The sequence below is a fragment of the Lates calcarifer genome, linkage group LG15 (assembly GCF_001640805.2).
Source record: "Lates calcarifer isolate ASB-BC8 linkage group LG15, TLL_Latcal_v3, whole genome shotgun sequence".
In the NCBI taxonomy this organism is placed as follows: domain Eukaryota; kingdom Metazoa; phylum Chordata; class Actinopteri; family Centropomidae; genus Lates; species Lates calcarifer.
Genome location: NC_066847.1, coordinates 13,448,436 through 13,463,623, shown reverse-complemented (window position 1 = coordinate 13,463,623; position 15,188 = coordinate 13,448,436). Strand labels below are relative to the sequence as shown.

The following is a 15,188-nucleotide window of genomic DNA, read 5'->3' as shown; positions in this document are numbered from 1 at the left end:
TCTTTTTATGACTGACAAGTAATTCACAGTGTGCAGAGAAAATCACTCATAACTAACATGTTGCCACAGGTGACCAGAAGGCAGGGTTAAGGATGGTTGTTCATACAGAACCAGAGCCTTTTATCTGAAAGGCGAGAGTTAAACTAATTTCACTCAGTGTGCGACACCTGAAGTGTGCCTGAAGGTGTCAAAATGAATGCTGTCACCAGGTGTGTCAAACGCTGCACTACGTCAGGTGGTTCCTGTATCAACATTTCAGTCATTTAAAGACTGATGGTGACTTTACGAATGGTAGCTGGAAGAAGCACTGGCTGTTTTCCACAGTCCATGTATGTCGCCCAGACACCATCTGTTCAAGGATTTCCCCAGTGAAATGAGTATTGTGTATTCTTAAAGACACAAGGCAGACCAACACAACAAGTATCTACCAACACAGAAACCAAGACTAAGACCAGTGACACTTGTCAGTGAGGATGACTAATTAAGACTGAAGAGGGCCAAACATTTGACAAGTATCTGCAGTTGCCATAGTTGTACAGGAAGTATAAAATGTGCAGTGATATGATGCCAGCTATCACAGCATATATAAGAAAATACAGTCTCTTGTATGACAAGATACGCACACAAGTAAAAAACAAAAATATTTTATTTATCTGATAAAACTGACACAATCAGAACTTAAATTTCTAGTGTTGCATCTTTCCAAGTGGCCTATTTTTTCAGTGACTAAAAATCATAATAACATGCCTCAGCAACAATACTGATTTAGGCTCACTGAGAATTTACAGCTACCAAAATAACCTTGAGGTCATATTGTTTGTATCAGTTTAGGCTGTGCTCTGACTCTACTGACATCTGCGTTCTCCTGTAATGCCTGTATAAAGAGCAGTGCTGAAAGCTGCCTGTTCTGATTAAACTGTAACTCATAGAAAGTCACGGACTGGTTCATATGAAAGTCTGCTGATTTCACTGTTATCAAATATCACAGGTCACATCATCATCTGTCTGTTGGGACCTTAGGAACCCTTCCTCCAAATGGTGAACAACAGCACACTGACATTAATCTACTGTCATTTCTTCTATGGAAAAAATAAATAAATAAATAAAATCAAATAAAATCAATCCAAACAATGAATAATCTAAAGCCGAGCTCAGACTACAGGAGTTTTACAATCGTGACTGATTCGATTCGATTGATAAGGTTGCATCACACACGAGGGGAATCTTCATAGATGTTCTTTTCTCAAATCTCAAACATACGCAAAGATTTGTAAATAACTGTGAATCACACAGTACAGGATATTACTGTGTTAACATAACTGTGCCGGAGGGGGGCAAAGCACCACCTCATGTGTTTAATGTCATGTGATCTCAGGGGGAAGCAAAAGTAAACAAAACTGATTATCATTATAATATTATTATTATAGGTTTAAAGATAGGATCCATAAACTCCTCTAATGACCAAATAATTTGGGCTGGACATCAGTTTAACTTCAGATGTGTTGGTTCAGACTAATACAAGTCAACAGGACAATAAATACTCAGCCTCACACCTCACTGTGTCCAGGAAAGTGCTGTCCCATTCATCAGACAGTGTTTGGAGGACTAACACACTTCCTGTGATGTCACGTTTTACATTTATCTGTAACACGTTAATATCATTATTAGAATTGTTGTTGATATAATTTCCATGTATACCAGGCTGTCTAACTTATACTGTTACAAGCTGAAATAACAACAGAATTCAAAAATCTGAAAAAACTGATGAACATGGAGAAAAGGCAAGAAATGAGTGACCTGCCGTGTAGGTAGGGTGAAAGCTCAGTGAGCAAGCCACAAAATGTCAGTTCTCAAATTGAATTCCCAGCTGGATGTTAAAACAGAGCCTGAACGTGAGGGATCCCTCACTGGGACTACAGGAAATCCACAGTCAGGCAGACCTGTACAATAGTCATCATCATGCCCAGCAACATGCAGTACTGATTCAAGTGATGCAGGCTACAACAATTAACCCCAGTGTGGTCCATAATATGATGTTTCAAACATGTATGTCTACAAATCAAGTGACAGTTTTAAAAACTTGACTCTGCTGTCAGTTAATTATGTGAAGAATTGTGCATATGTATTGCACCCAGTAAGGACATGAGAGTGTCAGGGATGTCACATTTAGTCACAGAAGAGCTTTGCAGACCGGAACAAGCACTACATGCAGTAACCACATCTTGAGAATCACATACACACTCTGTCATTAGACATTTATAAGTATTTTAATAACAACAGAAATGTGTATTAAATGCTTTAATAACCTCAACTTCCTAGAAACTTATGACAAGTGTATCTTCACTACATCGCCCAGCCCTAGCTGTGTCAGGGGTCCAGGTCCTCGCCTCAGGGTCCAGTTTTTTCCTAGACCATCAGGCTACAGTCCACACACAAGCTAACTCCAATTCTCAGTATTACTTGTATTCAAGTGCAACTGAGGCTTGAAACTCAGTAAAAGATAAACCACTGCAGCAAGAAAGCACAATTATGGCTTTAAAACAACATTAAAAGCAGCAGTTACAACTAATTCAGGCTTATTCAGGCTTCTGTAACATTCGCTGAAATGATAAAGAAAAATTATTTTCAAGCTACTACACTAACTATTCAACAGACAGCATCCTCACACCCCATCCCTTAGTATTGTCCCCCGTACTGACCAACCACAACTGCCAAACTGTCAAACAGGAAGCTTCAGGTCACACAGACAGGTGTAGAGCATGAACTAAACATCTATCCAACCTCTGAAGTACTGATGGAAACAAAACCTATCATCATACTGATAAACTACACACACATACACATAAACAACAGTATCAACACACAGATTTCCAAGACAGGAAAATTACACACAAGTGTGGCTATAATATGAAGTAAGCAAGAAAGGAGTTTACACCTTGTTTGTTAGTGGGACTGTGTGCGTGTGCGTGCGTGTGTGTGTGTGTGTGTGTGTTTGTACTGACTCTTGTTCTTGCGAAGCAGGGCAGAGGTGATCCAGGGTTCTGATTGGACCATCCTGCACGAGGGCACAGTCTTGTCCTCCACGGATGATGACGTGATCACCATGGAAATGCTTGGCAACTGTTCAACCCAGCGAGGAAAATACTGTCAATCAAAAAACGCTCTGACAAGTGGGCGGGGCTTGTGAGGGGTCAGGTAACTGTCATCAGACGTGTTTTCAATCCCAGAGTTCGCTTCAACAGTTTACATCCAACTAAATCAATGAATCTTGAAATGGTGGGAAACCAACCAACCAATCAAAAGGCACCGTCTTCTCTGGCTTATTTCTTTTGTAAAATGTTTTTGTGACTGTGGTTTCTAAGGCAACCATCTGGTGTACAGGCAGCTTGTCTCTCTGAAGTAAAAATATAAAGGATGCAATCTCTGTCTTCTGTGGAGTTACACTCAAGATATAAATCTCTCATTCTACATATATATTCTGTTTCTCTGTGGGTGTGGGGACTGGGGGAAATAGAATATTTGGTTAGTCAGGTTAGCTTTTAGTTAGGTTGGTTTCGGCAGTTTCATGCATTCTTTCTGTGTGCTGGAGGTTTGTACCACTCCAGATCGCTGGTGACTGATATTTTAGGTAGTCAAAGGTAGGCCTTTCTTCTATTCCAGTATGTTAACAAGTGGCTAGTCTGATTTAAGAGTTTAAGCTAAATGTCCAAGGGGTAAAGGCATAGGCTATACTTGTTTATGAAGGATTCACTTAGTCCAGGGCAGGTTTAACCAAAAGTACACAGCAAGTAGTCCTTCAGACATCTTCTAAGTAGTAATCCAGAGCAGGCTTTATGTGTCCGGTGCAGCCTCGGCCAGTAGACCACAGTACAGCTAGTATTCCCAAGTTACCAAGGCTCCAACAGATGTCATATTAGAATAAGTTCATCCAATTCTTGTTATTCTCCCAGACTACTTTGTAAAGCACACTAACTAAGTCAAGTCTGTGCTAACCAGGCTCGCCCAGCATACTGCCAGGTGGGCTGAGCGAGGTAGTGTGACAGGAGGGGTGGAAGAGAAGGAGGTGGAGGGGAGTTGGGTTTCCAGCTGCCTGCTTTTACCCCATCCCTTACACTAAAAATAGCTCCAATTACTGGCGCTTTCTGGGGAGACTGGTCACTGGACAGAGTGGGGCAGTGTGGAGTGATGTTATCACTCAGATTAATCCAGTGACACACACAGCCCTGCACTGGCAATGTCACAGAGCCTGTACAGCCAGAGGCTCCACTAGCCTGTGTGAGCTGCAGTCACTCAGCTCCCCTTCACCCGCCTACCCGCACAGAAGGTGGCTGGCCTCCGCCAAGGTGAAAAGGGTACCTTTTAAAAGCCAGGCAATAATGTAATCCACACACAGTATACAAGCTGTCTCTGTGACAACAAGTCGTTGTACAAACACGTGTAAACAAACCCGTCCACTGCAACGTGTTGATTTCACAGAGACGTGCAGATCCAGACAAAGTTCCTCTGGTGGTGGGGTATCCACGGGCCAACGGGACTATGTGCAGGAACAGGGACACTGCACCTCACTTACACACCTCTTGCCCCTGGGATACCACTGGAGGAGAAATCGGGTTCAGAGAGTTTAGATCCAGGATCTGGGGTCAGAAGCCAAATGTTTCCGCGTGCTGTAGAGACAGACAGGACAAGCTTCTGACGGCCTGCATTATACTGCCACACTCTGATACTGTCCTCTGTTTACCACAGCTACTCGATCCAGGAAGGAGTCCGCCTCTGAGTTAAATCACACCAAAGTAAAATCACGAACAGCGTCTGAGCTGCAACGAACCAAAACTTGAAACTCGTCTCAAAGTGAACTACTGAAACCAGATCCAGCGGAGTTCCTGAGCTTGCTGTCAGACGCCTGATCGCTTCTTGACGCGCCTCTTCCTCCGTTTGCTTCCGCTCTCTTTTCTCTCACCTTACGTCCTTCTTTGTCTGTCCTTCTCACAACTAGTGGAGATTTTTTATTCCTTCAAGATGTAAACCTTCACTGGGGCGATTTGGACTCATGTTTCTCGCCCGTTTCCCGTTCCGTGCTTCTCCGTTAGACGGAATCTGTACTGCTCTCCCACACGGCTCCCCCACCCTGCGATAGGGACCATACCATGTGCCCGTGGCAGGGGTCGGAGCTGGTCTGTCTGACGCAGCCTCACGTAGTCCCCGAAAAACCCGGACAGATACACACATGAGACGAAAAGTGACATTAGCGACATTTCACAAGTAATTTCACACCGAGCGGCACTCAGAGGCCGAGTGAGTTTATGGGGCGATATCAACAACCCTGGTGAGTTAGCGGGACGGTAACCTTCCCTCTGACCGCAGTAGTCTGTTCCAAGCAGACCTCTCCTGTCCTGTCCATTTATAGTAACAGCGGGATATATATATTGGGACTTTATGTACACGCATACATAGACAACCTTTACTCAATTTCCTTAAACTCCTCTTTTACAATTTCATAGCTAAAGCTCTGACATGAGACGGTGTGTATATGTGTAATAACCACTTTCTAACAGGTCAATAATAAGTAGTCTTTTTCTAAACTTATCAGCCTGAAACTTAACAGAACCTTAAGAAATCTAAAATACAAGTGTTTCCTAAAGGTTTACAAAAATATGTTAGGATCTTTAAAAACATACGTTGTGCTCTGCTTACAAGAAGCTCATTGTGTAATGTTTATGGAGACCCGGGTCGGAGGGAGGGGAATTAAGACAGGCCTATGCTGATAAACTCCATTAAAACGTTTCCCTCCTCATACATTAGATTTGTATTAATACACTGTGTGGTGAAAGAACTGTATTTTAAGAAAGAACTAGTTTATGGTGAACAAAGTTTAACATAGCAAACATGACCGTGGATAATGGTAGTTATTATTAAAAGCAGTTATGTGACAGACTCGCAGTAAACAGGTGGACAGCTGGGTTTTCCTGCTGCAACCATGTAGCACACACAGGCTTAATTTGTTCCTCCAGTCTTTCCAGTCTTTGAAAATATTTCAACTTCTCTGTGCTCGGGTACACGCACCCTCTTCAGACTCTGTTGCTACCCGACGCCATGGCAGCTGTAGCGCTATTGGCTACATAAAGTCCCGTCCCCGGCTGTGATTGGCTGGCGGGTGGGTCTGTGGGAGGGGCGCTCGGCTTAGTTTCCCACTGTCTCTTCAAACGGCGCGAGGCAGGAATGACGCGGAAATAGTTTGAAGATGTCAGGTAGAAATGGAGGGGGGGTACAGCAAGGGGGTGGGGGCGGTGGTGGAAGGTAGGGGGCCAAAGGCTTCTATAAGCACATGGTCACTGAGTGACTCGCTACAGCTGAGATGTGTGACTTCTCCTCACAAAGCAGCCAAAGCTAAAAGTTGTTACTGTTGCTATCCGAGTATTCCGGCTAAATCAGGCACAATGCTGCCTGGGAACAGCTCAGCACACAAACACTGTCATACACCAGCTGACACCCCCTTAAAGGAAAACTCACCCTCAAACACAACTCACTGTACTGACAATATATGTATGTCACTTCAGACTGCTTTCTCTCTTTCTGGGATTTTAATCTCTACCCTGTACAGATTTGTCAGTCAGTGTCCACTGCAGTTTGCTCACTGTAATTACCTGCTGTACAAAGGTAAGGGCTCTCATGATAATCCTGTAGCTGTGCACAGAGAAAGTTTGGGAAGGGGACTCAAACAGCAGTACGGCATACTTTCAACACAACATGTTTGTCTGTTGTTTATGACTGCAATTTACTACTTAAATGCAGTGTTGTATTGATTTGAACTAAGCTTTAAGCAGTCCACATTGTTTGTGTTATTTAACAGTGATACAGTATATGAGCCATAATACACTACTACTGTACATGAAGCTGGATAATGACAAGCTGCATTAACAAGTTTTATTACAACTGAGCTCAGGGTCATTTAGAAATCTTTTTCGTTTATTTTACATGAAAAACCAAGCTAAATTTCTTGCCTTTGTGACAAGGCAAACATCAGCAAGTGTAATGACTGCATTCTTGCATTCTGGGTTTGTATGTCCCTTTGACTCCAGGTCCTGCAGCTTTCCTTGGTAATTTACTCAAACTCCAGGCTCCGGAACTTATGGTCCAAAGCACTGCACTCCCACACACTGAAAAACAGCTGACCAGCCACAGCTAAAATAGGATGGCATGGCCTAATAATGTTCTATAATTATACAGCTTGCATTAAAATGATGTGTCTCACAGATAAGTAATAAACAAGCAGGAAGGAACATTATAGAGCAATGCAGCACAGCAACAATGTATGCGAACGTGGTAATCACATCCAGATGTATCAGTACAGGTGGTCTGCTTGAAAAACGCCTAATGCCCGGCTCAGGGTGACTGGGTCTGTCTGGTCTGAAGGGGGCAGGACAATGTAAAGCATGCCTGTTGCACACAGTAACATAGGAAGACAACAGTTTGTTAGGCATAGTTTTTAGTGACTTCTGTAAGACTGCCACTCTGGGCTTTGAACTGGTGTATGTTCGAAGTTTTGAATGCAGTGCTGGGCGCAAACCAAAACAGATTTAAAATGAATTTGTGTACCCTAAACCAAACAAGGAGACAAGATGGAGAGTTTTCCTCAAAACACCAGAGGCATTTAAGAGGAGGTGAGTGTGTACCAGGTTTAATGATCTCTTGCAATGAATGACATTAATTAAATAAAAATCATCTCCCATCCACTGTATTGAAAAAGTGGTTAATCACATCTTCATCATAATCATCATAATAAACAGTCAAAGAATAATTAACATTATTTTTGTGCAGGTGTTTCGTCATTGCACAAAGGTAAAGTACAGTCTTTTTTGGGAAACTGACAGTTTTGTTGACTTGTGGCCAAACATAGTGTTATATATTAGTGTTTCTTCGTTAAACTTCATTACAATTCTTCTTCCTGTGTAATTAAGTGTCTTAATCTTCCCATTTAACTAAGGTTCAGAAGTACAGAGAGAGAGAGAGATTGACTCAAGCTAAGTTTAGCATGTGTAGAAAACTACAGCATCATAGGCAATGGAACTTCTTCATCTCTACAGTGCATGAACTAGCACTACACAACATGAATCATCTTATATGTAGTATGTTTATGGATGTCAAGTCCATATGACAATACCTGCTACATCATATCCACCATAACTTTCTGAATCTAGTTAAAGCTGCTTATTTCATGACTAAAATGTGCAAATTAGATAATGACAAGGGAGAATACTGGCACTTCAACATAAAAATAAACTGAAAATATATGGTTCAGGCACACACAAAGACCCCTATAAAGCGACACTCCTGACCAGTTGCAGGAAACTGTCTGTTGAGAAGCATCAAAAAGCTGTGCAGACTTATCCAGAAGTGAGTATGTGCAGACTTTACAGTGACAGAAGACCATCTGACACATTGTTTAGGCCAAAAACAGGACATTTCATCCGTGCATGCACACTAATTTTGCTTTGTCGAGTCTATTTCTGTATGGCCAGGAATGCCATCCGATACACAACCAATGGGATGCACAACAGTGGCTGGGTAGAAACAGAGAACGACAAGCAGAGAGAGCTTAACTCTACTTCACTCTGCTTTTCACTAGCCCACTGTGTGAATATGTGTGTTTGCACTGAGGAGAAATGGGGACTGTACTGCATTTCCTCTCATCATCATGCAATGCAAACCCCACAATTATCTCAGCTCCACAATTACAGACAGATGAGCAACAGGTGAAGAAGCATGTGTGCACACTGGGGACGACAAAACATTCATATAGTACAAACACATATAGTGGCTAACCTAGACAACTGTTGTGCAGTTTCTCTGCTGGTTAAAAGTTTACTCCAGTGATTACATTAACTCTTTCCCACCATACAATGGGCCCTTTCCAATAATTATTCTTTTAAATTTCATTAACACACAAACAGACAAACAAGTAGGACTGATAGTAGAATCCCCATGGATGAAATATCATTCAACATTTATATCTAGCATAAAAATCACTGAACTAATATTTTGGTACCTTTCAAATGTCTTTATAATATATTATACATGTTGACTGTATAGAAAGCTCATTTCATTTAATACAGTTCCACAGCACTACAGAAATGATTTCAATGTTTTAATAACAAACATTAAACTTGGATTTAATTTACGAAAAGTAGTTACATGATAAATATGCTATCAAATACATCAATGCACACTGGTAAATATAATAAACACTTCAGGTCTTTTGCGCTCTCATTTGACACAACAGTAATGATGGGTACATAAAATGGTTTCATCAAAGATCTTTTTTTTCTTTGATTTTGACTTTGTTTAATATGAAATACTGAAATTGGTTCTGATAGCTTTTAAATGTGACTACAATCTAAAATCCTGCTTCAGTACATGGTTAGGGAGTGATGCAGCATATTGCACCGGCAGAAAGCAGCTTCCTAACAGTGGACTTAAACAGGCTGTGGAATTAGATGCAGCCGTTTCCTGTTGTCTGCTTGGCCGATTTTCTTTCTCTGTCTGTTCTGAAACGCATTGGTGCAGTTATATTACTGATAATGTGAAGAAACGTCAGTATTCCCCTTCACAGAGTAACTGACTGGCTTCCACTAAGTCACGTTCAGCGGTACTAACGGCCAGACAGCGGAGATTACAGCGGCAGCGCGAGGAGGCAAGCAGACTCTAAGACTCACGTGCCTTGCAGCAAAATTCCACCCGGCAACTATACACTGTACCATGGCAACAGCCCTGCCATTGGTCCCCGGTGCGTTTTCAAATGACCAATGGGATGGCCAGCCGCGGGTGATGCTTGTTGCTAGGTAAACATGATGCAGAGGGAAGATAGAGGAGCAGAATTACCATGCTGCTACTGCAGAGTGCTTTCAGCAAGGAGTGGAGGAGCACTTCACACTCCGAGATACTCTTCTCTTTCTCAGCACTTGGCGGTGCCAGAGAGACAAAAACAAAACGAAGCAGGAATGACACAGGCAAGGAGGAATAAAATATAAGACTGGGTTACAGCCGCTGGGAATGGTGCTGCCAGCGCTCCTGCCAATGTTCTACAGGCACAATCGCCATTAATGTACACGAAGCCAGCCAGTAAGGAAAGTCAGCTTCTGAATCAATTGCCATCACTGTCTTTAAAATGTACCGATATTTACAGTTATATTAAAAACTTTTGATATTCTACCTACATGCCATGACTGAGTGAACACAGTAAAAACAATGATGTTAAAAAAAACAAACAAATGATATCAGCAATGGCAAAATAGTTTGAATAAATGATGTAAAATACACTGTTGGCTACATCAGTCAGCCTACCAGACAACATGATACACAGTGCTGTCATGCATGCTCCTATGACCCTCCTGTGTAGCACTGTTGTGGTAGTGGTGTCCCTGCTCATCAGCTGTTTGGGTCTAATCAGTATAGATAAGAAAAGGATTCAGGATTTCAGGCCAACAACTATTCAATACTCAACTGGAGATTACAGTTCTTCAACCTGAACTGTCCGTGACCTCATTTCAGGATCTGACAATTCTCATGACCCTAGCAATGCATATCTGCATATCAGGTCACCCCCCACCCACCACATCAGTGAAGAGACACAGGACATGCCCTCTAACAGAATCTTCATGTCATTCTAAATGAGAATGCAAGTCAGAAAAAAACTGCAGAGGTCAAGATCTTTATTTAAAACCAAACCTTAACAGTATGGTTGTTACTGTCATGTGCGGTCACTGATGGGATATTATTTTAACACAAGAAGTGGTGTGTTTAGACTTTCAAGTGAAATCCATGTACTCCATCCATGTAAATTCAAAGTCACATCTTCTGGACATCACCAACCAAGCCCTCTACTCAGGAAACGCTGGAATACCAAAATGACAGTCTGCCTCTCTTGTTCCTTTGGTCTGAGCTCTGGCAGGACTCTGGCATCTACTGACATCCCCCTATTACACTATACACACTGCGTGTATACACACCACACAGCCACAAGGAGCATAGTGCAGAGAAAACTGGCCATTCAAAACCAGGAGAGACCAGCCGAGTGTTAAAACCTTTAACAAATTCACACCAAACTCAGTATAGTACTCAGTATATACCAATCCTTACTCATGATGAACTGCCTCTTTAAATTATTGCATCTGCCCAGTGGTAAAATGTAACAAAGCACATTTACTCAAGTACCACATATTACATTTCAATCCTGAGGCACTTGTACTTTGTTGAGTATAACACTATATCACTACTAGGGCTGAAAGATTTTGAGAAACAATCTAATTGATTTTTCTGACAGATATTGTGATTTGACTTGCGATATAATTTTTGAAAGTCAAGCTTCAGTCCAGGAATCACTATATACATGTAAAACGTTACCATTTAAGAGATTATTGAAATATTAACTTCTCTGTGTGCTAATCCAAGCATGAGAATGAAAATCTATGAATCCAAAATGTATTTATTCTAACAACAAATTGTATAACATACAGAATATACACATAATGAACCATAGAACAATTCAAACAGTAGCACTATGTTCTCTTGCCTTCTTCACAGTAACTTTACATTGGTCATACTGCTGCCTGTGATGATTTTTCAAATGCTGATACACTGAGGGGGAATGACAGGAGACTGACAGGCACACAGAGAGCTGGTAGAGACAGACACAGCTGATTAAAACAATACAGGATTTGTTCTGGTAGAAAATATAAAATATAAATACAATCCTAACTTAATGTTAGTTAGTTCATTCTACCATTTTCTCCTCTTTCTCTCTCTCCTTCTTGGGTCAACCAGGTATTTTGCAACTTTATAATATCAGTGGCAATAATTTTCCTGCAGCAGTCCACCACTGCAAAATATGTATAGCAGAAACATTGCAGATAGAGTTGCCATCTTGGTCACAGCTCATTTATCTCTCTTGCTGGCCTGTTGACACTGTCAGTTGCTTTAACTCATCATATCACTGGTAATTTCTGCTTTAGTTGTGTTCATTCTCAGGATGGGCATGCAGGTACAACGTGACACTGGGGCGGAGAGAATTGGAGTGACTCACACTGCCTGCGTCGCACTGTCGCTCTGCTCTCCGTTTCCATCTAGGATCTAACTCCACAGTTAGTTTGGTTGTTTGGTCATTTTAAGACCAGATGTGGTTGTAAAGTTTACAGCCTGTCGCTCTGTTGCTCCTGCAGTGCTCTGTGTGTGAACTGAGAGGCAGCTAAAAAGTGTAACAACTCATCCACTTACATTCTGTTGTAAAATAATCGCAGTCTTTGTGATTTGCAAATCACATTAGTTCAAATCATTATTACAGTTCGATTTTGATAAATCACTCAGCCCTAATCACTACATTTCAAGGGATAATATTTCCTTTTCAACCTGGACCCTGAAGGCACCAGGCCTCTTCAACAGGAGTGCTTCATTCAGTGATTGGCCAGCTGTGTGCAGGTGAGAAAGTAGGCAGAGTCTGAACTCACAAACTCTCTTTTCTTCATTTATGACACTTTTCACAGCCGAGTGCAACACTATGACTGTCTAACTGGAGAGACTGTCTGAAAATGTGTGCTTTTATCCCTATATTTTTATCTTAGTGTATTCCTCATATTAAAACAATATCACACATAGTACATTTAGATGATAATACCTACATACTTAAGTACAATTTTGAAAGCCAGACTTTTATTTTGTTGCTTCCTCTCTTAGGTACTTTTAAACACTTTCTTCACTCCTGCCAGTACCACTGCTTTTTACTATTATTGTCCACTCAGAGTACTTTTTCAATGACAAGTAAGCATGGCAATGGCCTTAAGATTAGATTTAAATAAAGACTTAAAAATGAGACATGCAGAGGCATTATGGCCCATTAGTTTTGGGTGTTGCACAACCATCAGACACAAGCTTGCACACATCCACACACACACACACACACACACACACACACACACACACACACACACTCATAAATGCCTCAATATATAACAGTATATATGTATATACATATATATGATTGAGAACAGCAAACAGCAGTAACAACAGAAACAACCTGTATAAATGCAATTTCTAAAGGCTTTCTAGTTATTCGTGTCTTGAACATTTCAGGTCAGAGATAGTATTCATATAAAGAAGTAAAGTTATGTTTTAATCCAGGAAATTGATTTAAATTCCCAAATATTCCAATGTAATCACATTTGCAGGAAATACAAATTTTATACATTATTCACCACTTGGCTACATAACATGGAGCTGTGTACTTATTGAATTATTTTAAGTAAAGTATTTTTAGCCAGGCCTCTGTGAGGCTCCAGTGTCAGTCTGTCCCACATTCACTGTTGGTCTGTCCACCGCTTTGGTCCAGACTGAAATATCTTAACAATTACTGGATGGATTGCCATGAAACTTTGGTGCCCATGTTTTCTAGAAATTACAGCTTTATCATTTTGACAATCCTCTGATTTTTTCCTCCAGCACCACCATGAGGCTGACATTTTTGTTTTTGTCTTCAGCTATCTCTACATCTATTAGCTGTATTGTCATGGCATTTGGTACATCCATGTTACCCTCAGGATGAACAGAGTGGTACATGGATGATGTGTTTCTGTAGGCCAGCCATCACCCTAGTTCCCTCCACAAAAAGCAAATGGGATAGTTTCAATTCAGCAACAAATAAGCTCAACTAAAGTTTCTGATCCTTCAGGTTTAGTTGATCAGATAATCTTCACAGATGAACACCACTGTTCTGATGTTTGAAGCCTAAATCCAATCTCCAGAAGTAAAAACCTAATATTAGGCTATAAACCAACTACACCACGGTCACATGACATTGACATCATGTGACCATCAAGTTTACAACCTCTGTGGTCTTATTTAGCCACTTATTAGCAACCACCTTTTAAAAAAAGCTTTTAAAAAATCACAAGTGTTCTGACTTTCTTTATGTTGTAGAATCAAACCTGAAAATGTCTTGAGCTTGTGTTAAAACCACAGACTTTATTTCAGACATTTAACCAGAAACCCATTGATTTTGAGACAAGGGAACAGGAAGTGCTAACATGCTAACATGCTAACTTATATCCAGGTTTTAGGACTCATTCCTGCAGTTCTCTATTCATCCTGTGGACTTTGGTCACATGATAACAGCTGGCTGTATATGAGGGGAAATGGTAACGCCAGTCTCTCTTCAAACACAATCTCTGGTTTTTGGAGTTAATGTGGTCCTTGATCTTTCACTGGCTGAAAGCTAGTAAGTGGACCTTTGAACTTTTTTCTCAAGGATGAAGATCTTTGAAAGTTAATCTACATATGATGCTGGCCCATGACCGAAGTTTATTAACAAAAACCATGCTTACACTGAATTTTCCACTGCGCCATCAAACTGACAGTAAGGAGATACCTCCTTTTCTACAGAGCAGGACAAAGACAACAGGACCAGGTCTTCTGACATTACCACCGGCCAGTTTTATTGTAAGATAGTCCAGCCTTGTTCATCTACTAATCTTCTGTTGTAACCAGTTCACTTTTACTTCAAGCCACACAGTTTGAAAAGAGGTAAAAGGCAATCACCTCCCTTTATTTCCAATCAATCAGCAACTCTCTGGAATCCTTCCATCACTTCATACAAGTCGGACCCGGCCAGAGACACAAGGCCTGACCTAGCTGATGAGCCGGGAGAAACGGGACTACACACCTCCGCCAGCTGCTGCATCTGTTCACAGTTATTTGGTGGAAAAGACGGACAAGCACACATCTGGACGCTTTCATGTGCGAACATCAAGTAAGGCGGACATCTGGGTGAAGTTAGTCACAGGACTGTGGGTGACTAGATGCTAAATGATTGAATTCTAATGCTGGATGTGTGGTAGGTTTTTATGTGTAATCTGGTGTTTGCTTGTCTGCTCATTGTAGTTTGTTCAGCCTCAGACAGACCTTTCACACATTCTTTGACACATACACCCACACTTCAACATGGTAATCTTAGTGTTAGCAGTGAGTTAGTATGGACAAATTTGCTTAGAGTCCAAGTTGGAAACTTAAGTCTACTGCTTTGTGCTCCAAATCCTTTGTCTGCTCGCTCTCACACACACTGTCATTCCCTCCTGCAGATTCATGTCTGCTCCTTTCTCTCGGTTATCTGGATATAGTCTTGCTAACCTAGGGTTTATCATCTGTGC

General features: G+C 41.3%; 1 protein-coding gene across 4 annotated transcripts in view; it reads right to left on the bottom strand.

Annotated features, from left to right (window-relative positions):
• Positions 1 to 15,188, bottom strand: part of dyrk1b (dual-specificity tyrosine-(Y)-phosphorylation regulated kinase 1B) — a 50,418-nt gene that overhangs the window by 21,289 nt on the left and 13,941 nt on the right. For 2 of the 4 annotated variants that reach the window (XM_018680758.2, XM_018680761.2), the window contains exon 1: positions 3,003 to 5,543. The exons of 1 other annotated variant lie outside the window; for it this stretch is intronic. In XM_018680758.2, coding sequence (XP_018536274.1) covers positions 3,003 to 3,105 — 103 coding nt within the window. In that variant the 5' untranslated portion in view covers positions 3,106 to 5,543. Of the gene's footprint in view, positions 1 to 3,002; positions 5,544 to 15,188 lie in introns of those variants that run through there. One more of the 4 variants, XM_051075992.1, reaches the window with a different exon arrangement.